Source organism: Schistocerca nitens, chromosome 5 (genome assembly GCF_023898315.1).
Source record: "Schistocerca nitens isolate TAMUIC-IGC-003100 chromosome 5, iqSchNite1.1, whole genome shotgun sequence".
Taxonomy (NCBI): Eukaryota; Metazoa; Arthropoda; class Insecta; order Orthoptera; family Acrididae; genus Schistocerca; species Schistocerca nitens.
In genome coordinates this window covers 496545730-496572269 of record NC_064618.1, presented here as the reverse complement: position 1 = coordinate 496572269, position 26540 = coordinate 496545730, and the positions used below count along the sequence as shown (strand labels likewise).

The 26540-nt window shown below is 40.5% G+C and overlaps 1 protein-coding gene across 1 annotated transcript in view; it reads right to left on the bottom strand.

Moving 5' to 3' along the window:
• The window catches only part of LOC126259614 (arf-GAP with Rho-GAP domain, ANK repeat and PH domain-containing protein 2), a 138609-nt gene that overhangs the window by 10913 nt on the left and 101156 nt on the right, over positions 1–26540 (bottom strand). The window contains exons 9-11 of the mRNA XM_049956528.1: positions 9227–9346; positions 9053–9135; positions 308–349 (exon numbers count right to left, since the gene is read on the bottom strand). Of these exons, the coding sequence (XP_049812485.1) occupies positions 308–349; positions 9053–9135; positions 9227–9346 (245 nt within the window). The remainder of the gene's footprint in view (positions 1–307; positions 350–9052; positions 9136–9226; positions 9347–26540) is intronic.

The following is a 26540-nucleotide window of genomic DNA, read 5'->3' as shown; positions in this document are numbered from 1 at the left end:
TATTGCTCCCCACCCCTTGCCTTATTGCTTTTTAATGTACTGTATATATTCTTACTACTGTTCTCACTCTGTAGCAAAAGTTGCCTTAATTCCAGGTACTAGCTATGGATTCCCCTTATATCCACTCAAGCTTACTTTCATCAAAATCAAGAAATAACTCTATTACAAAAAGGAAAGCAAAGATTTGTGTGTAACTACAATTCAGATTTGCTTTTATGCTGTGCTATTTTATAGAGCAGTGGCGTTGCTGACTCTGGGAACTTTCCATTAATGATTGTTATTTGAACTGAATTGAGATCAGACTTACCGATTTCTTTTGCCATTTTTCTCCACAAAAGTTATTGCCCACCTGTAACACAAATTATGTTTTGTCATCACCCCTGTCAAGTTAGATTAAGCCTGTATCAAACAAGTGTAAAATTAATCATCACTAATAATCTTAAGCAACTTCATATATTCTTATTCAAGAACACAAATCATGTATAGTATGCAATGACAACGCAAAAATAAATGCCTTGTGGATTAAACAGCAGTACACTGCTTTAGGGAGAGAATGTTATGTTTAGTGAATAACACAGCTTTGAAGAAGTATCAGAATTCAATGAAAGAAGCAAATATATTAGTTTTTAATACACTCATGTTCAGAAAAAAACATAACACCTTGTAACGACTAGAGATAGAGTGATCATATTCACACAACATGTATATTAGGATGTTCTGCAGAAATAATTAGCATTTCAGCCACCTTGCCTAATAGACACAAGGTCCGCCATAGGCCCAGATAACTTGTTCCATGCGTGATGGCATCGACGCGTATAAGGCATAAATAGTGTCCTGTGGTATAGCCATCCACGCTGCATTCACCTGGTTCCAAAGTTCATCCGCGGTGATTAGCACTGGGTCACAGTGCTGCACCCATCATTACTATATCCTACACATCTTCGATTGGCCACAAGTCTGGTGATCTGGCAAGCCAGGGCAAAAGGCTGACATCTTGTGACACCAAGAAGGCATGCCTTCATGCAGCAATATGTGGCTGTGCAATGTTTTGCTGAAAAGTGGCGTCTGGTGTGTTGTGCAGAAAGGGTATGGCTACAGGTCACACGATGTCATTCATGTAGGTCTCACTGGTCACAGTGCCCTGGCACACACCAACTGTGATTTGTAGTTGTTCCCAATAGCACTCCATACCATAAAGCCTTGAGTTGGCAGTCTATGTCTTGTGTGAATGCAGTCACTGTGATGTCCTTCCCCCCATCTGTAGCAGCAAAATGTGGCCATCATTTTCAAACAAGCAGAACCTCTATTGATACATAAACACTATCTAATGCCATTCCTGTCCAGTGATGTCATTCCATACGCTATTGACATCCTGTATGTTTTTGCACATTCGTCAAAGGTAGATGGAGAATTGGATGAGGCACACGCAACCCACGCCATAATAAATGGCGACAGACTGTCATCCCTGTTAGTGTACAATGCGTTGCACTGTTCCACTATTGTGCCAGAGCAGAGGAGGTTGCAGATTTGCCCTGCAATGCCAGTTGGATGAGGTGTCAATTTTCTCGGGAGGGAGGGGGGGTGGGGGGGGGGAGGGAGGAGGTCTGGGTGTTGCAACCTGACTCATCTCATCATGTTCTACAGCCTTCTGTGAACCATTCTGCAAACACCCATTGCACTGCTGAAACACTTCTTCTCACACGAGCAGCAATTTCCCACATGGATAAATCACGTTCTCTCAAGCCAATAATGCACCCTCTTTCAAACTTGCTGATTTGATTGTACAGTGTGTGCATATGTCTGCGAGGCATCCCACACATCTGCTCAAGTCACATTGATCCTTTCCCTTTGGTTTATAGTGACAATGACAGCTGCAGGCAAATTTTACCAGTAGGTGGTATTGCACCACAACATCGATGTCTACATTGAGCCTGCAGGCCAGTATGGTTCAAATGCTAATGATTTTTTGCAAAACATACTTATGAATATGAAAATCATGCCTCTAGTCATTCAAGGTGTACCATTTTTTAACAAGAGAGTAGATTCTATGTTACTGATCGTCTGTCATGATAATTTTATATGCTTTCCAGCACTGGTTTTCCATTATTCATCTTTCAAATTTCTTCACCTCCATCAAAAACTCCACTTGTTCCAATACATACCAAAACAATGCCACTGTGGAGCGCCACAGCATATTTTAATACACTTTCCAGTGCCTCATACCCAATATATATGCACAGCTTCTGTAACAACCCCCTGCCCTCTCCAGTCTGAATATAAATTACATAAATCATTTTCATACAAGAAACAACTTTCAAGAATAGCCCATATTCTCTTATTATCTGATGGTGATACCTCATTGAGGGCCAGGCTTCCAGATAGATTTATTTATTTATTTATTTATTTTATGGAGGGACTACCATTTGACTGATGCTAAAATGTTTTCACTGATCTTTTAGTTCAAAGTACTCACAGAAAAAGACTGGTATACACAACACTTTTAGTGGTAAAGAAAGGGCCACCTATATTTGTAACCAAGACAATGCCCAGCAAAGTTCAGTTTAAAATGTGCCATGTACACAGCATCAAACTGAGCTGATGATTCTGATGCCAACTATCAATCACAGCAACAAAATCTGAGAGATCAAATGAATATCAACTTTGGTTCCCATAGTATATCAATCACAAATTCAACTAATACTGACAGTTTAACATCCCACCATTCAAGCAGTATGGATACAGAATTACAGAGTAGCGGCAATATTATTTCTATGGTGCACAGCAGTTCTTTGGCTGTGATGACTCTATGGGCTGCAGCAAATATGTCACATGGGGATAGCCATTGATCCATAACATGAAGTAAACACTGTGTGGATTTGGCAGTTCATATCTCATAACTGAAGCCTCCATATGCCAATTCTCGAATACAATTGTTATCTCGCTTTTATGGATCTCGGCTTTGATTTGAAACTCTGTTTGACTGTTGTATAAGACAATTCTGGCTTTGTTTATCAATAGTGATTTGTGTTCATATTACTTTCAATTGTAATTTTTGTTCTCTGTGACATTTTCTGCCATTGCCTTAGTGTCAATTTTTGATTTCCACAGGGTAGTCCCTGTCCTGTATTTACATTGCTACCTATGACTTTTCCCACTTTATTGCACAAATGCAGCACAGATTTTGTCTCTCTCTCTTTATTAAGGCGAACAAAATTAATTTTTAATATTTATTTTTTTAGTAATTCTCTAAATATAAAGCATGTCTGCTTAAGGTGACTTTCAAAGATCAGTTTTGAGAAGGACATAGTAATAGCATGTGAAATTACCATGCTCTGCATTGTTTATGCTAAGTTGAAACAAGACTGAAAAGTTCACAAATTACTAAAAATGAGAATAATAAGACAACCAGTAAAAAGACTACTGGTTCTCACAGAAGTAACTCTAAAAAGAAAGAAATTATGGAAGGTTCATCAGACGATGACGAATATAGATTCAGAGATTCTGTGAAGACTACTGTCACAATCTTTAGGAGAAAAGTATGGCACAAGGGGAGGAGGAAACTGTAACACTGGAAGCTATGGAGAACAAAGTATAATAAGGGAATGGTTCGGCTTTGAAAGCAACAAAGGAGTTAACTCTGGGTGACTGAGCAATACTGAAGTACATTGACAAAACCCAAATAAGATACTACGCTCAAATTTGATGCAGGTGACCCCACATTCCTAGAGAACACATTTGCTCAGTAGTAAAGAATGATATTGTAAATATTCTTCCACACCCCAGATCAGGAAGAATGGGGGACATGACATTTCACATTGAATTCTTTAATTGTAATGTGCAGTAAAGTGCCTTTTCAGTACATTTGGTTGTCACTTACTATTTAATAAAATACTGCTAGTTTCTTCATCACTGTAGTGCTTAAGATGATGATATTTGCTATCACTTGTAATTGCTCCCTTTACTGTAAGCAGTACCATGAGTAAAGATGTCAATCCTTTATCCAGATGAAGAAAGACTGTTTTCTATGATACATCATTAAAATATATTCTTTGACACAATAAAGGTTTTGATGTTAAGTATTTTCTTGGGGTCCTCAGGCATTGTGACACACCAAGGCATAACAGTTGATAACTCAAAGTTTTAATTCAATTTTCATGTTCCAGCCATAAAAATAAATGTCAAAATATGTACTATTCTGCAATTGTCTCTGTATTAGTGACAATTAAAAACAGAACTTTAGCAGGGCAAGTACACAACTACCCATTTTAAGCAACTTATATATTATCAAGAGTTAACCCTTATCAAAATAACCTATTTAATATATATCTTAAAAAAGAACAATATAATGAAAAGGATAGTTGCATCTCACCACACAGTGGAGACACTGAATTGCAGAAAGGCACAACAAAAAGACTGTCGGAACATTAACTTTCGGTCAACAAGCCCTTTGTCAAAAATAGAGAACAAAACACACACACACACACACACACACAGAGAGAGAGAAAAAGCAACTCACACATTCAACCACAGGGATAGCAGGATAGCTGTGAGGGATGGTAAAGTGCTGCCCGGAGAGAGCATGGACAAGGTGGAGAGCAGAGCAGTTACTTGCAGTCGGGATATTAGATGGGGAACGGTGGACAGGTGGGTAGTGGAAAAGGAGAGAAGTAAAAAGACTGGGTGCATTGGTGGAATAGAGGGCTGTGTAGTGCTGCAATGAAAACAGGGAAGGGGCTATATGGGTAAGTACAATAACCAATGAAGGTTGAGGCCAGGAGGGTTACGAGAATGTAGGATATACTGCACGGAGAGTTCCCACCTGTGCAGTTCAGAAAAGCTGGTGTTGGCACAGGCTGTGAAGGAGTAATTGAAATTAAGAATGTCGTGTTGGGCGGCGTGCTCAGCAACAGGGTGGGCCAGTTGTGTCTTGGCCACTGTTTGTTAGTGGCCATTCATGCAGGCAGACAGCTTGCTAGTTGTCATCCCCATATAGAATGCAGCACAGTGGTTGCAGCTTAGCTTGTACATCACATGACTGGTCTCACAGGTAGCCCTGCCTTTGATGGGATAGGTGGTGTTTGTGACCAGACTGGAGTAGGTGTTGGTGGGAGGGTGAATGGGACAGGTCTTGCATCTAGGTCTCTTATGGGGATAAGAGGCATGAGGCAAGGGGCTAGGAGCAGGGGTTGTGCAGGGATGAATGAGGACATTATGTAGGTTCGGTGGGCAGCAGAATACCAGTGTGGGAGGAGTGGGGAGGATAGTGGATAGGACATTTTTCATTTCAGGGCATGACGAGAGGTAGCTGGAACACTGATGGAGAATGTAATTCAGTTGCTCCAGTCCTGTGTGGCAGTGAGTTAAGAGGGGAATGCTCCTCTGTGGCTGGACAGTGGAACTTTGGGAGGTATTGGATCACTGGAAAGATAAGGCATGGGATACCTGTTTTTGCACAAGGCTGAGAGGGTAATTACAATCTGTAAAGGCCTCAGTGAGGCCTCGGTATATTTCATCACTACAGATGAGATGTCCAAGGGTGGCTAGGTTGTATGGAATGGACTTCTTGGTATGGAATGGTTGGCAGCTGTTGGGGATGTGAAGGAATAGCTGGTAGTTTGTATGTCTGATATAGACAGAAGTACTGATATAGCCATCTTTGAGGTGGACAGCTACATCAAGGAAGGTGGCTTGATGGGTGAAACAAATGGGAGAGAAGGTTTTGAGGTTATGAAGGAACTTTTATAGGGTGTTCTTACCCTCAATCCAGATCAAGAAGATGTCATCAGTGAATCTGAACCAGGTGACGGGTTTGGGATTCTGGGTGTTTAGGAAGGATTCCTCTAGATGGCCAATGAATAGTTTGGCATAGGATGGTGCCATGTGGGTGTCCATAGCTGTACCCCGGACTTGTTTATAGGTAATGCTTTCACAGGAGAAGTAATTGTGGCGGAGGATATAGTTGGTCATGGCAACTAGGAAGGAGGTTTTTGGTTTGGAATCTATTGGGTGTTGCGAAAGGTAGTGTTCAATATCAGTAAGGCCATGGGCATTAGACATATTAGTGTAAAGGGAGGAGGCATCAACGCAGGACACTGTGTGGTAAAGGAATAGGAACTGGGGCAAGTCAGTGGAGGAAACGGTTAGTATCTCTTCTATAGAAGGGTAGGTTGCAGGTAATAGGCCAAAGGTGTTGGTCTATGAGAGCAGAGATCCTCTTAGTGAGGGCACAATAACTGGCCACAATGGGGCATCCTCCTTCCTAGTCGCATGGCCAGCTATATACTCACCCACAATTACTTTTCCTTTGAAGGCGTTACCTACAAACAAATCTGGAGTATGGCTATGGGCTTCTACATGGCACCATCCTATGCTAGCCTCTTCAAGGGGCATCTAGAGGAATCCTTTCTAAGCACCCAGAATTCCAAACATCTCACCTGGATCAGATTCATTAATAATATCTTCATGATCTGGATCGAGGGTTGGAACACACTATCCGCATTCCTCCAGAAGCTCAACACCTTCTCTCCCATTCACTTCACCTGGTCCTACTGAAACGATCAAGCCACCTTCCTCAATGTTAACGTCCACCTCAAAGCTAGCTATAACAGTACCCCTGTCCTTATCAAACATACGAACCACCAGCAATACCTCCACTTTGGCAGCTGCCACCCATTCCATACCAAGAAGTCCCTTCCACACAACCTAGCCACCTGTGGCCATTGCATCTGTAGTGATGAGCAGTCCCTCTCGAAATATACCGAGCATCTCACTGAGGCCTTTACAGATCGTAATTGCCCTTCCAACCTTGTACAAAAATAGATATCCCATGCCTTTTCTTTCCATTCACACATCACCTCCCAAAGTTCCACTGTCCAGCCACAGAGGAGCTTTCCCCTCATGACTTAGAGCCACCCAGGACTGGAGCAACTGAATTACATTCCCCACCAGGGTTTTGACTACCTCTCATCATGCCCTAAAATGAGAAATGCCCTGCCAACTATCCTTCCCACCCCTACCACACTGGCATTCCACCACTCACTGAACCTACACAATATTCTCAGCCATCCCTACACAACCCCTGCTTCTAACTCCTTGCCTCATGGACTCATATCCCCATAATAAACCTAAATGCAAGGCCCGTCCCATACATCCTCCCACCAACACCTACTCCAGTCCGATCACAAACATCACCTACCCCATCAAAGGCATGGCTACCTGTGAGACCAGTCAAACTAAGCTGCAACCACTGTGCTGCATTCTACTTGGGCATGACAACCAATAAGCTGTCTGTCTACATGAATGGCCAGTGAAAAACTGTGGCCAAGAAACAACTGGCCCACCATGTTGTCCAGCACACCACCCAATCAATATAACATTCTTCATTTCGATGACTGCTTTACAGCCTGTGCCATCAGAATCCTTCCCAGCCTTTCTGAATCACACAGATGGGAACTGTCCCTGCAATATATCCTTTGTTCGCATAACCCTCCTGGCCTCAACCTTAGTCATTGTACATACCCATCTAGCCCCCTTCCTGTTCCCATCCCAGTACTACACAGCCCTCTATTCCACCAATGCACCCAGTCTTTTTACTTCTCTCCTTTTTCACTACCCCCCCCCCCTCCCCACCCACACTCTTAACCTCCTGACTGCACCTAGCTGCCCTACTCTCCATCTCATCTCTGCATACTCCCAGCAGCACTTTACTGACCCCCATCCCTACCATGCTATCGCTTTTCCTCCCCGCTCCAGCCTCCTCCTTACCCCCACCTGTTTGCCTCTCCCAATGCACTGCTACTCGCAGTCTGGCTCCAGCTGGCAGAGACCGTGGTCACGTGTGTGTGTGTGTGTGTGTGTGTGTGTGTGTGTGTGTGTGTGTGTGTGTGTGTGTATTTTGTCAATTTTTTACAAAAGCATTGCTGGTCAAAAGCTAATGCTCCAACAGTCGTTTTGTTGTGCCTTTCTGCGGCGCAGCATCTCCACTATATAGTGAATAGCAACTATCCTTTTCATTACATTGTTACATTCCATTGTTTAAAAAAGGACAGTGTCATTAACACAATTCAGGAAAATAAATTGATATCATTATATAAACAAAGCTTGTACACCAATTTGAAGTTGAATTTTATGCATTTATTTGTGCCCTTTTCCCACCTTATCTTAGAGTTTTAAGATTGAAGAAAAAATTGTGTTTCAATAACATAAGGGTTTTAAATCCACCACAAAGGAAAAGAAATATTTTTTTTTATTTTCCTCTTCTTTTTTCCTTTCTTTTTCTTTAGTCACTGTCATGTATTTAACTATTTTAAATTTACATGCTATTGATTTCAGAGCCAAGTGGCTCCATCTTAATGTATCTCACAAGATGTGGGAATCAATCTAAATTTGCAAAATGTTATTTACTATTAGAGTGAGTGACAAAATTGTTTTGCAGTAAGAAGTATTCCATGTACCAAGAAGTTTGTATATATCATAAGCAAACCCAACACTAATTACTCATTCCCATTCAAATTTCTTTCTTCAAATGCACCCTCATCTTTGACATTCAACAAAAATTCTTGCTAGTTTTTAGTAAAAAATATAAAAAAAAAAACAAATAAATTATTCAGCGTAAGAGCTCTAGCAAGTGGAGATGAAAGAAAGAAAGAGCGAGACAAAACAATGATCCACTAGAAAGAAAGTCTGCTGCATACACTAATGTGCAGCAGTTAATAATGGTGTAAGTTACAGCCAATTATCGTTCCAGCAGCAAACAGATTATCATAAATGAAAACATTAACATTCCTAAAAAAGGACAAAGAAAAATAATCTGAAACAAGTAATCTTCTAGTAGTCCATATCCATGTAAAAAATATTTCTGAGACTTCTTAAGAGGCTCAATGACAGACCTGGTTACACACTACCTTATTTACTGGAAGACATGCCTGCATTTAAGTTTCTTAGCTCTCAGTGGATACAATAAAATAAAATTTTATGCAAGACTGTAATAAATAATGGCAAAAGTATTCTCCACATGTCAAATGTAAAAGAGGAAAGTTTTGGATGGACCTACCTCATATGTGGATTTCGTTTTGATTCATGTCCAACATACCATACAATATCTTCAATTTTCCATTCATTTATTTTTATGGATCCCTTGAAACAAAAGAATGATTTCTGATGTAATCCCTGAAGAGAATACAGTATTATATAAAATGGAATGTTAACAAATGTTGTCACTACTTACATCTTTATCCCTGTAATAGCAAAGTTTAGCTTGACTAAACTCAAACAGAAAGTTCTTGAATGACTTATTTTTCCGGTCAGCAAATTTTAGTTCACCACACATTGAGAGTGGAGGTTTTGCCTGCAAATTATAATCAATAAATTAACACAAAAGGGGTTTCAAATATATCCTGTGTTTCTGGGTCAGGTAAAGATTATATATATCAAAGTTGCACTTCCTGCCACTGTAGGACAACAAAATGTTCTGAAGATGACACATTTTGGATAGATTTTTAATGCAGTGTATCAATGAAACTACATATTTTTGTTGTACACCAGCATAAATATGAAAAACACGAAATACATCTAGTGAGATGGTTGGTTGGTTGTTTGGGGAAGGAGACCAGACAGCGAGGTCATCGGTCACATCGGATTAGGGAAGGATGGGGAAGGAAGTCGGCCGTGCCCTTTCAGAGGAACCATCCCGGCATTTGCCTGGAGTGATTTAGGGAAATCACGGAAAACCTAAATCAGGATGGCCGGACGTGGGACTGAACCGTCGTCCTCCCGAATGCGAGTCCAGTGTCTAACCAGTGCGCCACCTCGCTCGGTCATCTAGTGAGATTTAGAAGTACTGAAATCAAGATGGCGGCTGCTCAATTTTCTTCCATCGGCCAATCACAGCACAGGGCATGTGATCTAGTCAGCCAATTGTAGTAGTCCTTAGGCTAAGCTATGGATTAGTCTGTCATGACAAACAGTCCTCCCTCCCAACATTTGTTAACTACACAAAATCACAACAACCAAACTGTTACCTTCCAACTTAACCTAGACTCTGGGCTAAGATACAGATCAGGCTCTCGCCACAACTGAGTTTTTAGGAAAAAAACATCTAAATATTTGTGAAAAGCAAGAACATAAATGTATGCTTTGATTAACTCATGAGATCACATGTCAAGTGCTGTAACTGGCTAGCAGAAGCAAACTGAGTAGCAGCTATCATGAATTCAGCACCAACAAAGGTAAAATGTGGTGGGTTCCACATTTACACTTGAGCATTACAATAATAAGCAGTTTAAGTGATACACCACATTGAAGATCTCTCCAAAATGCATCATTTTTAATGCAGTTTGTTGTACTGAAGTGGCAGGAAATGCGAGTTTGTCATATAAAACTTTACCATGGATAAAAAGGATAGTTGCTACTCACCATATAGACGTGATGCTGAGTTGTGATGCACACCAAAAAGACTATCACAAAGCAAGCTTTCAGCCAACAAGGCCTTTGTCTGAAAACACACACACACACACACACACACACACACACACACACACACACACACACAACAGGCTCTGGTTGCTGGCTGCTTTCTGACAGTCTTTTTGTTGTGCCTATCTACGACTAAGCATCTCTGCTATATGGAGATTAGCAGCTATCCTTTTCATAACACTGTTACATTCCATCCTGGTTTTTTCACTGTTTGATTTTACCCTGAATAAGAACAACAAAGCATCTGACAGCTACTTGTTTACACGATAGGAAGCATTGCAACCAAACATCAGAAAATGAGCTTGGACCCAATTTTTTAAAACTGTTGTTGTATAATTCTGCCACCATAGACGCTGGTCAACACACAAAGTTGTGATCAATAACAGCTGGCAATAATGTAAATGTGCACTTTGTCTGTGTAGCATCTTTCGTGTACTAACATTGCAGTGAAAGTGAAAAGGTTAATATGATTCTGCAAAGTGGACACAATACAGCATCTTAATGGGGAAGCGAGACTACCTCCTTCAATCCTCAACTGTCATCAAATGTCAGTCACTTTGTATTCTGATCCAGTGGTGGTGGTGGTGGTGGTGGTGGTGGTGGTGGTGGTACTTGAACAATGGTCACAACTGGACAAAGATCACTTATGCTACACCTTTCAGAAAGCAATTATCCCTAGATACAATACATATAAAATTTAACTGCAAATGCTGTATTCCCAACACTCATAACATAAACAAATTTGCTTTCTGTACAATTACTAATACTAACTGCCAATACTTATCAATTAACGAGTAGACACTGAGGAGATCAATATCATCACATTATCAAATTAATGGTATTATCATTATATTTACTACAATAATAATAATTTTAGTTGTTGTTGTGGTCTTCAGTCCTGAGACTGGCCTGATGCAGCTCTCCATGCTACTCCATCCCGTGCAAGCTTCTTCATCTCACAGTACCTACTGCAACCTACATCCTTCTGAATCTGCTTAGTGTATTGATCTCTTGGTCTCCCTCTACGATTTTTACCCTCCACGCTGCCCTCCAATGCTAAATTTGTGATTCCTTGATGCCTCAAAACATGTCCTACCAATCGATCCCTTCTTCTAGTCAAGTTGTGCCACAAACTTCTCTTCTCCCCAATCCTATTCAATACCTCCTCATTAGTTACGTGATCTACCCACCTTATCTTCAGCATTCTTCTGTAGCACCACATTTCGAAAGCTTCTATTCTCTTCTTGTCCAAACTGGTTATCGTCCATGTTTCACTTCCATACATGGCTACACTCCATACAAATACTTTCAGAAACGACTTCCTCACACTTAAATCTATACTCGATGTTAACAAATTTCTCTTCTTCAGAAACAATTTCCTTGCCATTGCCAGTCTACATTTTATATCCTCTCTACTTCGACCATCATCAGTTATTTTACTCCCTAAATAGCAAAACTCCTTTACTACTTTAAGTGTCTCATTTCCTAATCTAATCCCCTCAGCATCACCCGATTTAATTTGACTACATTCCATTATCCTCGTTTTGCTTTTGTTGATGTTCATCTTATATCCTCCTTTCAAGACACTGTCCATTCCGTTCAACTGCTCTTCCAAGTCCTTTGCTGTCTCTGACAGAATTACGATGTCATCGGCGAACCTCAAAGTTATTACTTCTTCTCCGTGAATTTTAATACCTACTCCGAATTTTTCTTTTGTTTCCTTTACTGCTTGCTCAATATACAGATTGAATAACATCGGGGAGAGGCTACAACCCTGTCTCACTCCTTTCCCAACCACTGCTTCCCTTTCATGCCCCTCGACTCTTATAACTGCCATCTGGTTTCTGTACAAATTGTAAATAGCCTTTCGCTCCCTGTATTTTACCCCTGCCACCTTCAGAATTTGAAAGAGAGTATTCCAGTTAACGTTGTCAAAAGCTTTCTCTAAGTCTACAAATGCTAGAAACGTAGGTTTGCCTTTTCTTAATCTTTCTTCTAAGATAAGTCGTAAGGTTAGTATTGCCTCACGTGTTCCAACATTTCTACGGAATCCAAACTGATCTTCCCCGAGATCCGCTTCTACCAGTTTTTCCATTCGTCTGTAAAGAATTCTTGTTAGTATTTTGCAGCTGTGACTTATTAAACTGATAGTTCGGTAATTTTCACATCTGTCAACACCTGCTTTCTTTGGTATTGGAATTATTATATTCTTCTTGAAGTCTGAGGGTATTTCGCCTGTCTCATACATTTTGCTCACCAGATGGTAGAGTTTTGTCAGGACTGGCTCTCCCAAGGCCATCAGTAGTTCTAATGGAATGTTGTCTACTCCCGGGGCCTTGTTTCGACTCAGGTCTTTCAGTGCTCTGTCACACTCTTCACGCAGTATCTTATCTCCCATTTCATCTTCATTTACATCCTCTTCCATTTCCATAATATTGTCCTCAAGTACATCGCCCTTGTATAAACCCTCTATATACTCCTTCCACCTTTCAGCCTTCCCTTCTTTGCTTAGAACTGGGTTGCCATCTGAGCTCTTGATATTCATACAAGTGGTTTTCTTCTCTCCAAAGGTCTCTTTAATTTTCCTGTAGGCAGTATCTATCTTACCCCTAGTGAGACAAGCCTCTACATCCTTACATTTGTCCTCTAGCCATCCCTGCTTAGCCATTTTGCACTTTCTGTCGATCTCATTTTTGAGACGTTTGTATTCCCTTTTGCCTGCTTCATTTACTGCATTTTTATATTTTCTCCTTTCATCAATTAAATTCAATATTTCTTCTGTTACCCAAGGATTTCTATTAGCCCTCGTCTTTTTACCTACTTGATCCTCTGCTGCCTTCACTACTGCATCCCTCAGAGCTACCCAATCTTCTTCTACTGTATTTCTTTCCCCCATTCCTGTCAATTGTTCCCTTATGCTCTCCCTGAAACTCTCTACAACCTCTGGTTCTTTCAGTTTATCCAGGTCCCATCTCCTTAAATTCCCACCTTTTTGCAATTTCTTCAGTTTCAATCTGCAGTTCATAACCAATAGATTGTGGTCAGAATTTTAGTTATAGGACTAAATTGTTTGCATTTTGTGCAAAATTTTACATTTCCAAACACTTAATACAAGCTGTCAATCTTTCCATCACTTTGGAATCTTATCAAGATCTGACTGGATGTTTGTGCAGCATTTTTCATATTGTACTTCATAACGGATCACTGTCTTATCTGCCACAAAATATTTGGTTATTTTTTCCATTGGCTGCCAGGTTAATATACACATAAACAGTGAGGGTCCCAACACACTTTCCTAGCACACACCAGAAGCTATTTCTACATCAGTCAACAACTCCCTGTCCAAGATAACATACTGCACCCGTGCTATAAATCCTCAGTCCAGTCACATAATTGTTTTATAATCCATATCATCATACTTTTAGATAATGAGCATTGCTGTGGTAGTGATACAATTACTTTTCTGAAGTTACCAAACACTGCAGCTATCTCATTACCTTGATATGTGACTTTCAGGATGCCATGTGAGAAAAGTGACAGTTGATTTCACACGACCAACATTTTCAGAATCCACGGTGGTTGGTGCAGATGAGATCAATCTGTTCAAGATACCTCATCATGTTTAAGTTCAGAATGTGTCCTTAGATTCTATGTACAACAATGTATGCCAATGACACTGGACAACAGTTTTGTGGGTCACTTCTCCTAGCTGCCTTGTAGACGAGTGTGACACTAATGTTTTTCCAACCAAGGAGTATTCCTTATAGAATCCGAGGGCAATTCCATCAGGTCCTTGGGCCTTGTTCAGTTATAGGGAATTCAACTGCTTCTCTGTGTCACTGACTCTAACGTCGCTCTCTCTCTCTCTCTCTCTCTCTCTCTCTCTCTCTCATTCCCTCATCTTTGCAGTGGTGCAAGAATTAAAATGAGCAGTATAGCCTCCATAAAGGAACATTTAAAAATGAAGTTCAGATTTTTTGCTTTGCTAACCTCACTTTAAACTTCCGTATCATCATCAATGAGAGTCCACAGTCCCATTTGCTGAATACAGAATCAACACAAATATTATTTTGAATAAAGCACATTTACACAGCACAGAAAAATTTTTGAGAAAAATTTCTTAGTTAAGAAAATGTTTAAAAAACTGTTCTCTTAAATTTCTTTAACTGAGAGATATTATGCACACTTATGATAACAACTTATAATCATCAAGAGTTAAGGTGTTAGAATAAATTAAAATTATATAGCTTGTGACAGGAAATTAGCATTTTCGGAGTTTTTAAGCAGTTATGTTTAAAGGGAAGGCCATATGATTTAAGTAGTGAAACAACTAGTCTTTCCCTGCTGTTATTTTCTGCAGTGGATCTTTGGTATTACAAGAATAGTAAATTCATGCATTCTGCATCCCAAAACTACCTATGGTGTACGTGAGATCATGTGCAAAACTGTGGCTCAACCTGACAACAATCAACAGTATCAGCTTCAAATTTGAATTAGTTAATGACGTGCCATACCAATGTTATGGATTCCTTACATCATGTCCTAAAATGATACAAACTTTTTACACTAACGTCCAATATTCTATTACCGCTCATGGAATGGAATGGAATGGAATATAGCAGCAGAGACTATGGTACTTGCTTCATAATTAAATACATAACAGTACATAGGAGGAGCCTTCCCTTACCAATCCCTGCAATAGAAACATTCATTTGCTTTCCCCATTTGTCTCTCTCTTTTATTTTGTATAAATAAATTTATTTATTTATATATTTATTTGTTGCCTCCTTTCATTTGATTAGGTTATTTTTTATTTTCACCTCGACCTGTCACTTCTTTGTTGTTTACAGTCCTCATGTTTCTTCTAATTGTTGTTCAAGGCTCACTATTACAAATAGAATTTGAATTCTGAACTTAACAACGGGTCTTACTGTCATCTCCTTACAGAATTTTTTGGTCCTTACTTACAAGCTTGGGTTTGGTGTGACTGGGACAAGCTGGTCCAGTGCATTTATAGGTATCTTACTTTTATTCTAGAATCTTATAATTTTTTCACACATTAATTCACCGTCATCACAGTCACAGCCAATGACAGTTTCATCTGGCAGATGGGACCTGAGTCTACGTCATACTATACACAAAAATATGTTGATGTCATAATACTTGCTGCTCCCTGTCCGGCATATTGGAGGATCTCTGCATTTTGCTACCACAAAATTTTCACAGACTAAACTATTTGTATTTCACAACAGCAGTTTGTGTACGGCCATTATGTGTTTTATCCAACAATACTTTCACCAGCTTACTAATTTATTTATTATGACACCAGATGCGTCATCAGCACACATTGTGAGCAAATGCTTATTATCTACAGAATTTGGGAAATGATTTACACAACATATCAACAGAAATAAACATGAAATGAAACCCCGAGGAACATCAAAATGTATATTTCTTGTTCTTGATTGTCTTGTCTGCAGTATTTCTTGATTATCATATAATTTCTGTATGCTGTTGTCTACCTTTCAAACGTGTTTGCAGCTGTTGCATGAGTTTTCCAATGACACCACTCATCACAGTTTTTGATAAGAGCATGCATGATTTACTCTATCAAAAACTTTTTAGAGCTCCAAGAATACTCCTGATGCTTTTGTTCATTCTTTTTAAGTACATAATGGACAAATTTTCCCGTTTGCTGGCCCAGACTTTATGAAAAAGTTGACAGAATGCAGCATATGATTAATTGCTTTATGATTAATTGCTTTCTTTTGTAGAGACAACAATCCAAATGGTGAAAAAATTGTTCTTTCACTTGATTACTACTAAGCCACTGCTGTATCTGGAGAGAAAGAACATGAACAAAAGAAAAAGCAGACACTCTTCCAGTTTCTTGCATGTATAGTAATTTATGCAATTACGGGTCTTTTGCAATCATATAGGATTTGTCAACTTAATACAATAATAAAATGTAAGCAATTTACCCAGACATATTTAGGCAGGATTGGAAATGTGGTTGGATGTGGCCTTATTGGAAGAACCATCCTGACATTTGCCTAAAATGATTTAGGAAAACCACAGAGAACCTAAATCAGAATGGCCAGACAGGGGGGCGGGGGGTCACACTGAAGGCCGAACCCCACAATAATCCTAGGTTCAGTGTGTGTGTGTGTGTGTGGGGGGGGGGGGGGGGGGGGGGAATGGCAAAGGGGTGAGTGGACTGCTGTAGCATGTTGTTGGGTTGTGTACCACTGAGGCTACAGCAGGGACGAAGCCTCTCCGCCATTTCTACGTCCCCAGTTCAATACAATACAATACCCTTGTTAAAACAAAAATCAAAGGCTGTACAATTACAGCTGCAGTAATAAAAAAATTCATATACAATCTATTCATATTGTTGTCATACATTAACACTAATGAAGAAACACTCGATGCAGTAAGATAGCTGGATGACCACATAACAAACAGGATGAGCCAGCCACCCGAAAACACTATACAACCTTTGTTCAACTAAACTGAGCAGGAGTCCTGATACTACACAAGACACCAACAATTTTCCTGCTATAGTTTCATCAACACCTAAAATTGAGAGCAAATCCATTGGTAGACCAAAGGCCTCCCTCTAGCATACAAAATGCATGGCGCATCACAGATGCTTTCTAGTGCATCTCCATGCCACAAGAGATAAGCATGCATCATTGGGCAGTGTCTGATATGAAGGCAAATGAGGCCCACTCTGTCCTCCTTGAAGTTCGAAAGAAAGTGTGACGTGGGCCAGCAGTTGGTTTGATCAAACACAGCTTGTTGCTGGCCACTTTCAGCCACTGTCTTTCGCATTCAGCCAACACTCATCATGATTGACTGTAGAGGGAAGTTAAGGTGAACAGTGACGTAACAGCATGTGGGAGTATGTTAAGATGAACTGTGGTATTTTCCTGGCTTGCTGCTTTCACTGCTGTGTCAGCTAACTGATTCCCTTTGTTCCCATGTGCCCTGGTACACAACAGTAGGCCACCTCTTTCTTCTGTTGGTGCACGAGGTGGATAGTGTTTGGACTGTCTGAACTATCCCGTCAAGTGGGAACATTTTCTGAATAGCCTGCAGAGCACTAAGAGAGATCATGCAGATAAAGAACTTCCCTTCACCAAGAAGTCTCAGGTGCTCCATTGCCTTCTTGACCACCCACAGCTCTGCATAGTACACAAGAAGTGGCTCGGTAGGAGGATTTTAATGATAAAATGTGGAACAATAAAAGAACACTAAACATTACCCCCTTGCCTTGATCCATCAGTAGAAACTACCTCACAATACTCTGATAAAATGCCATTGAAAATTCTTTTTAGAACTACAGGTGGAGTGTTGCACTCTGTCATGTCCAACAGTGGGCATGAGAATCATCCAGGGAAGGTTACTTTCTCCATCCCAGTTTAAGAATTGATTGTCTACTACACCAAGTTGCTTGAGACAGTCCTTCACATTGAAAGAAAAAGGTCTGGTTGCCCAGTGACTGGTAAACTTCCATTGTATGGATTGTTTAGCCCCGAGACTGACGAAAGTATGTGTCACACCACAGGAACTTCTCACCAGATGGCAAGAGCCAGCTTACCAGCCCCTACAGAGCTTAGGAACTAAACTGGTTTGGTACACTCCTGTAGCCAGTCTAATGCCTGCATGGTGAACAGCATACAATACCTTTAAATAGGAAGCTCTGGCTGAGACATATATGCTGGTGAAGTCAAAACCTGCGGGGATGAAGGTTGTATAGAATGTGAGCAAACTGGACTGATCTGCTCCCCATTTCTTATTGCAAAGATATTTTAAAATGTTTGGTGCCTTCAGACAGCTACACTACAGATCACAGAGGTGTGGCAGCCATTTAACCTCTAATCAAAGACAAAGCCTAAGAATAACACTGAGATCATAAAATCCAAGACTGTTTCCTCAACCGGAGTTCTGAGTGAGTAAAGGATCACTGCAAACAATTAAAACAATATACAGTAACAGCTTTTTCTGTAAACTTGAGTTCCATTCGTCCAATCTTCCAGGCTCTTGTGGGTCAGCTGTAATTGATATGTAGTACTTGTGAGACTGGAGAAAGAGCAGAATAACACAAAGTCATCCACAAATAAGGAATACTTGACTGGGCACCTTACTGTAAAAGAGATATTATTGATTGCTATAGTAAAAAGGATGACATTAGAATGTTACCCTGAGGAACATCATTCTGTTGAGGGAATTGGGTCAGAGTAAGTAGTAATGACTCAATACTGAAAAAACCACTCAGCAAAGGAGGACCACAGCAAGATGAGGAGTCCTAATTCATGCAGCTGACAGATGATATTGTGTCTCCAGTAGTATCGTATGCTTTCTCCAGATCGAAAAAAAGATACCAATAAATTGCTGTTTGCAAAGCATTCTCTAATCAGAGGATACTGTCAAGTATGTACCCCTACTTCTGAAACCCAGACTGGAACAGGTGAGCAATCACTTAGTTTCAAGAGCCCACACTAGGTGTCAATTTATCATCTAATAAAGAGTCCTTCCTATACACCTAGTGTGTGCAACACAGCTGTAGCTATCTGGAGATAACATGTCCTTCTCTGGCTTCTCAAGTGGTATCAGGATAGCTTTTCCAATGGATCCAGATAGTAGTATTCAGCCCATACTTTGTTGAAGAGGCATAGGAGGATTTCTTTCACTTCCATGCTTAGGTGTAGTAGCATGATGCCATATTGAATCCTATCAGTAACACAGCACACCTGTCGGTAATTGCTAATTGACATTCCTTGTTCCACCAAGGGACAGTTTTTTTTTTTTTCAAGGCTCGCTAGAAGATGTAGGAATAGAGGAATCAGCAGCATGGTGCATCACATCTGTGATGTGGTCCCCACCTCGGTGCTGTCACAGTGCTGAAATATGGCCAGTTGGCTGTATAGCAGCCAGTTTGCTCCATTGAACATCCTATTAGATAGCCTCTGTTCAGGTGCTGTAATCAAAGATAACTGAAGCCATATGGGAAAGTGGTCACCTGAGTGTAAGTCATTGGCCACTTCCCACATAATGGTATCTACAAGTGCAGAAGAGCATAGGAAAAGTTCTACAGTGGAGAGTAATCCAGGGGTAGTGCAGAAGAGCATATTTCTGTCATTATTAAGTATTTAGATGCCCACTCACTAACAGCCTCTCATCTATGGGGCAGGCAGTATTAGAGCCCCAGAGTAATGGTGGATACTGATGTCACTAAGTAACAAGAATGAAAGGGGGACCTGTTGCACAAGATCAGTTAAGTGTTGTGCCATCAAAGAATTCCTGCAGTGGGATGGACACACAATGCACCACAAGGTGAGATGGCATACAACCTGCCATTGCATCCTTTTTATCTCAGCTGTAAGGGTGATGGACGAATAGTGGTGTGTTTCACTGACAAACACAGCTACACCAACTTCTGCTCATTCACCACTTAGGTCCTCCTTCCTGCAAAAGTTAAATCCGTCAACACAAGATTATCGATGGACTTCCTACTAAAGCCATGTGCAAAAAAATGGCTCTGAGCACTATGGGACTCAACTGCTGTGGTCATAAGTCCCCTAGAACTTAGAACTACTTAAACCTAACTAACCTAAGGACAGCACACAACACCCAGCCATCACGAGGCAGAGAAAATCCCTGACCCCGCCGGGAATCGAACCCGGGAACCCGGGCGTGGGAAGCGAGAACGCTACCGCACGACCACGAGATGCGGGCTAAAGCCATGTGCAAATAGGTTTCTCTTGTATTATCAGTTTTCATTCCTCTAAATGTGTTCAATAACCATTCACATTCCACTGAAGGAAGAGAGCCATGTTAACCATTGGGTTTAACCCTCACTAAGTCTTGTACTTTAGGAGGGGAGTTCAAAATGTTGGGGGAAGGGGTAGATGGGCTTGGTGGATCATCCAAATGTACAATATTTCCAGACCCATTCGATATTCTTCCCCATCAGATGTTACAGAAGTAGTAGGGTTAGAGGGTTTTACGTCATGCCTTTTAGATCTGGTCTTCTTTCCTATGTCTTGACAGGTGCAGCCGGAAGCACAGGTGGATGTGATAGTATTTGCTCTGGGAGTTTGCATCAGGGCATCCAACTTGGCAACTGGTCACTATGATGGTACAGAACGAAGTTGCAAATGTTGGAGGCTATGTAGCATTGAAAATAATATACGGTAACTGCCTGGTGACCTGAAGCAACTGAACTTTCTTTTCTGTACATTGTATATTTCTATGAACAGAATGGATGTGTGCCTCAGCAATTAAAGAACAAGGTGGTGGGTGCATGAGTGAGCCTTGACCAGGAGTTTTAAACCACAAGCTGGCTTCCCTTTGCATGTCGGGACAGTATGCCTGAATCTCTGGCATTGAGAACAGCACATTGGATTGGAGACATCTGGACAAACTCATCAAGGTAAGAAATCAGCATTTACATATTCAAATAATAAGTGTGAATTCTCCATGTTTCTGACCTCGATATTAACTTACCTTTGCCATTACGCCAGGATTTCAGTGGGATCCATATATGAAGGTCACTACTTGGTACAATGATTCTGCTGTAATTAAGGACATTGTGCATTTCAACAACTGTGGGACACTCCACAAATTTTGTGCTTTGCAGCAACTTAGGTGTTTGATTGGACATCACTGTCTCTCTAATCAGGGTACAGTTCCGTAACCTTTTAATAGATTAGGCACTCCAGCAAATCCCTCCTCACTCTTTTATATATAGAAAGGGGATATTCTCCCTAATGTGCCATCTCCCCTCTTCAAAACAATGAATACATTATGATGCATTGGCATTGTTATGTTACTGTGACTCATATTGAAATAGATGTGTCAGGTGGGCTGTCCAACTGAGTTCTCTTTGTGGACTGGGTAGAAAAAACCTGAAGTGACCCACCCCTTCCACTTTGAGTTTGAAGTTTGTTTTTATTGTGAGTCATTTTGTCTCTCAAAACTCTAGGTAATCATTCATCTACCCAGACAGAGGCATGCTTGTCTAGGTAAGCCTTCTACAACTGAGGTGCAGCAGGTTCCTCAGTGGTCACATGCTAACAACTGTTCTGCCTCAACATCCATGGATCTCATTGGGGCACAGCACACCTTAAAATTGACCAAGCAGTTCAGCCAAGATCCCCATTCCCCATGATACACAACACCCCACCAACCTGCTTCAAGTTGGTCGCTGAAACATGCCCAGAGCTTACAGTTACAGATGATGCAACACCTACCAGTCCCCAGCTCAGGAAACCTGGGATCGCCAAACCTATACCCAGCCACAAAGAGTCAGCTCACTGAGGTGTCCCCACCTAGCACAACCCAGCGAGGCATGTGTGGCCTATTGAATGCCATGGACGCAGCAAACATTACCCCCAACAAACATTGCCCCCACCCCCAAATCAGTTCTGATGTATTTCCTATGGAGCTAGTGTCGAAACCAATAAAACAACTGCTAACCATTATCTGGTTTCAGGAAGAGTATCAAGATTGTCCCTCTCCATGAATCTAAAAAGTCTGCTATCAGCCAAGCTTTATTAAAGGAAGCTAGTAGAATTTCTGGTGTGTCCTGCATTGAATTTGGTCTCTGCATTATGTAGTCTCCAGGCCTCAGAAAATGTGGAATCTGCGTTTCATGTGGAAAAAGGCCAATTGTAAACCTCATTCTAGTTGGAACAAAAGCTCCTATTTCCTATCTATAACAATGCATGACAATGACAGAAAGCTGGAATATGGTTTACATTTCATTGAATGAAGTGAAATATTTTACCATTGTCTGGGTGATACCTCCAAGTGTAACTTGAGGACAGACTTGCTTCAATAGAGCAATTATTGTTGATCTTTCAAATCCATAAACACTTGCCATAACTTCTTCTTGTTCTTATTTATTGTTGTTTGTGCTTTTGCTCCTGCAGCTCAAATGACTGCAAGATTCTCAGAATGTGGGGTCAGTATTTGAACAGACTTGTGTAACAAAACCCTAACTCTGAAGTGAGATTCATTCTACTATGGGGCATCCTGCCTCTAAGTCAGCCTGATCATTCTGGGATAGATGGGTCATACTTTTAAAGTGATAACCATGTCCAAGACACTATTTTGGTATTCAAAAACAGCCAGTTAGCCAGTGTGCTCTGCCCATCACCCAATGTGATAGCTCCCCTCTGCAGACCACTCTATCTGGGAGGGGAAATCAAGATGGGCTGGTGTTGTAGTGGTCTTCAGTCTGAGGACTGGTTTGATGGAGCTCTCCCTGCTACTCTATACTGTTCTGCCCTCTTAACCTCCGAGTAACTAACGCAACCTATATCTTTCTCAATCTGCTTAATATATTCACCTCATGGTCTCCCTCTACGATTTTTAGGCCCCATGCTTCCCTCCAGTTCTAAAATGCTGATCTGTTGATGTCTCAGAATGTCTCCTACCAACCAATACCTTCTTATAGTCAGGTTGTGCCACCAATTTATTTTCTCCACAATTCTGTTAAGTACCTCTTTATTAGTTATTTGATCTACCCATCTAATCTTAAGCACTCTTCTGTAGTACCACATTTCAAAAGCTTCTTTTTTTCTTCTTGTCTAAACTGTTTTTCATCCATGTTTCACTTCCATACACGGCTACACTCCATACAATCACTTTCAGAAAGGACTTACTGACTCTAAAATCTATATTCGATGTTAATAAATTTCTCTTCTTCAGAAACGCTATTCTTCCCATTGCCAACCTACATTTTACATCCTCCCTACTTCAACCATCATCAGTTATTTTGCTTCCCAAATAGCAAAACCCATCTACTACTTCAAATTTCTCATTTCCTAATTCCCTCAGCATCGCCTGATTTAATTCAACTACATTCTATTATCTTCATTTTGCTTTTGTTGATGTTCATCTTATATCCTCCTTTCAAGGCACTGTCCATTCCATTCAACTGTTCATACAAGTCCTTTGCTGTCTCTGACAGAATTACGTCATCAGTAAACCTCAAAGTTTTATTTCTTCTCCCTGGACTTTAACTCCTACTCCAAATTTTTCTTTTGTTTCCTTTTACTGCTTGCTCAATATACAGATCAACCACTGCTCCTCTTTCATGTCTCTCAACACTTATAACTGCCATCTGGTTTCTGTACAAATTGTAAATAGCATTTCCTCCCTGTATTTTACCCTTGCCACCTTTAGAATTTGAAAGAAAGTATTCCTGTCAACCTTTCTCTAAGTTTACAAATGCTATCAACATAGATTTGCCTTTCCTTAATGTATCTTCTATGAGAAGTCGTAGGATCAGTATTGCCTCGCGTGTTCCTACATTTATCTGGAATCCAAACTGATCTTCCTTGAGATTGGCTTCTACCAGTTTTTCCATATTTTTGTAAAGAATTCATGTTAGTATTTTGCAACCATGACTTCTTAAACTGATAGTTTGGTAATTTTGACACCTGTCAGCACCTGCTTTCTTTTGAATTGAAATTATTATATTCTTCTTGAAGTCTGAGAGTATTTCGCTTGTCTCCTACATCTTACTAACCAAATGGAAGAGTTTTGTCATGGCTGGCTCTCCCAAGGCTATCAGTAGTTCTAACAGAATGTTGTTTACTCCCGGGGCCCTATTTCAACTTATGTCTTTCAGTGCTCTGTCAAATCCTTCAAGCAGTATCATATTTCCATCTCAGCTTCATTTACGTCCTCTTCCATTTCCTTAATACTGTCCTCAAGTACATCTCCCCTGTACAAACCCTCTATATACTCATTCCACCTTTCTGCTTTCTCTTCTTTGCTAAGAACTGGTTTTCCATCAGATCTCTTCATATTCATACCAGTGGTTCTCTTTTCTACAAAAGTATCTTTAATTTTCCTGTAGGTGGCATCTACCTTTCCCCTAGTGATATATGCTTCTAAATACTTACATTTTTCCTCTAGCCATCTGTTTCGCCATTTTGCACTTCCTATCAATCTCATTTTTCAAACATTTGTATTTCATTTCACTTGCTTCATTTACTGCATTTTTATATTTTTTTTTCCTTTCATTAATTGACAAACTCTCTACAACCTCTGCTTCTTTCAATTTTCCTTAAATTCCTACCTTTTTGCAGTTTCTTCACTTTTGATCTACAGTTCATAACCAATAAATTGTGTTCAGAGTCCACCCTGCCTCTGTAAATGTCTTACAATTTAAAATTTGGTTCCAAAATCTCTGTCTTACCAGTACATAATCAATCTGAAACCTTCCAGTGTCACCAGATCTCTTCCACGAATACAACCTTCTTTCATGATTCTCAAACTAAATATTTCTCTTCATCATCTGCAGAACTAATTAGCATATAATCTTGTATTACTGTGATGGGTGTGGGTGTCTAGCTTGGCTACAGTAATGTGTTCACCATACTGTTCGCAGTAGATTATCTGCATTCCTATTTTATTCATTTTTAAACCTACTCCTGCCATATCCCTATCTGACTTTACATTTATAACCCTACTCCTCCTGCCACTGAACTTCACTAACTCTGCTATATCGAACTTTAACATATCCATTTCCCTTTTTAAATTTTCTAACCTACCTGCCCAATTAAAGGATCTGACATTCGATGCTCCAGTCTGTAGAAAGTGTTTTATTTCTCCTGATAACGACATCCTCCTAAGTAGTCCCTGCCCAGAGATCTGAATGAGGTACTATTTTACCTCCAGAATATTTTATCCAAGAAGATGCAATCATCATTTAAATATACAATAGAGTTGCATGCCCTCAGAAAAAATTATGGCTGTATTTGGCTCTTGCTTTCAGCCGTTTGTGCAGTATCAGCGCAACAAGACTGTTTTGGTTGATGTTACAAGGCCAGATCAGTCAATCATGCAGACTGTTGCCCCTGCAACTTCGGAAAAGGCTGCAGCCCTCTTCAGCAACCACACATTTGTATGGTCTCTAAACAGATACCTCTCCACTGTGGTTGCACCTATGGTACAGCTATATGTATCACTGAGGCACGCAAGCCTCCCACCAACAGCAAGGTCCATGGTTCATGAGCTAGCAGCCACTTGAATGCAAGCCAACAAACCACAACACAGTTATATGTAGCATTTGGCCACATATAGAAGATATAGATCTTTCAACATACTAAGTACCTCAACAACTCAGTCTGTGGGTAAGGCATAGACATTCATTGTACATTATGAGATCTGTTATCCACCACAATCGGTAATGGTTGTGGACGTGTCAAATGAGGTCAGAGAGACCCTTCCGCATCCAAAACTTCACTGGATGGCACATAACATGGAATATGCAAGTCCTCAGCAACTGCTTGAACAGCTTTTCAGAAAGAGAGTGGCACTGAGTAGTATGTGTCTCAGCCTTTAGTTCTATATCCTCTGAACAATCCTTTCAGTGGAGGTTGTACCCCAACATGGAGATGTCAATATGTTTTAAATGTAGATACGAGTAAAGGGTCTGCCTTGTCCTAACAGTTTGATCCTCCACATATGTCCTGAATTTATTCACATTTCACTGAAGTTAGGAATCATCTGTTAGTGCATTTTGGTATTATTTTTCCTTCCACAAGTTCAAGAATTTGAACTGGGAGGAAGGAACTGAATCACTTGAGCAATGCTAACTGGACATCACAGAATGTTGTCATATGGTATTAGATGAGATGTCATAAAAAAAATTTTCATCTGCCATTTCTACCAGTGTTACTACTGTGACAGACAATATTTCACCACACTAACTGCTGAAGCATGTCAGGACTTAATGTACTATAAGACTCAGCACTGATCAGTGACCAGTTCAGAAATTCCAAGTTTGCCAAACCCAAACCGTGTCATTGTAGACCAAGCTCCTTGTGTTGTTCACCAAAAGCTCATAGACTGACGAGCTAAAACATTATCATCACTGCCCACTGTGAGGATGAATGCCGCCTGGTGGTACTGCAGGCACATGACATAGCAAGGAAAGAATGTAAGCAGAAGAGTGATGAATGGGCAGTCATTAAAGCTAAACAAAGGGCACATTGCTGTGGTACTGTGGCTGGAAATGAGAATTTCTGAAATGGCAAAGTTGG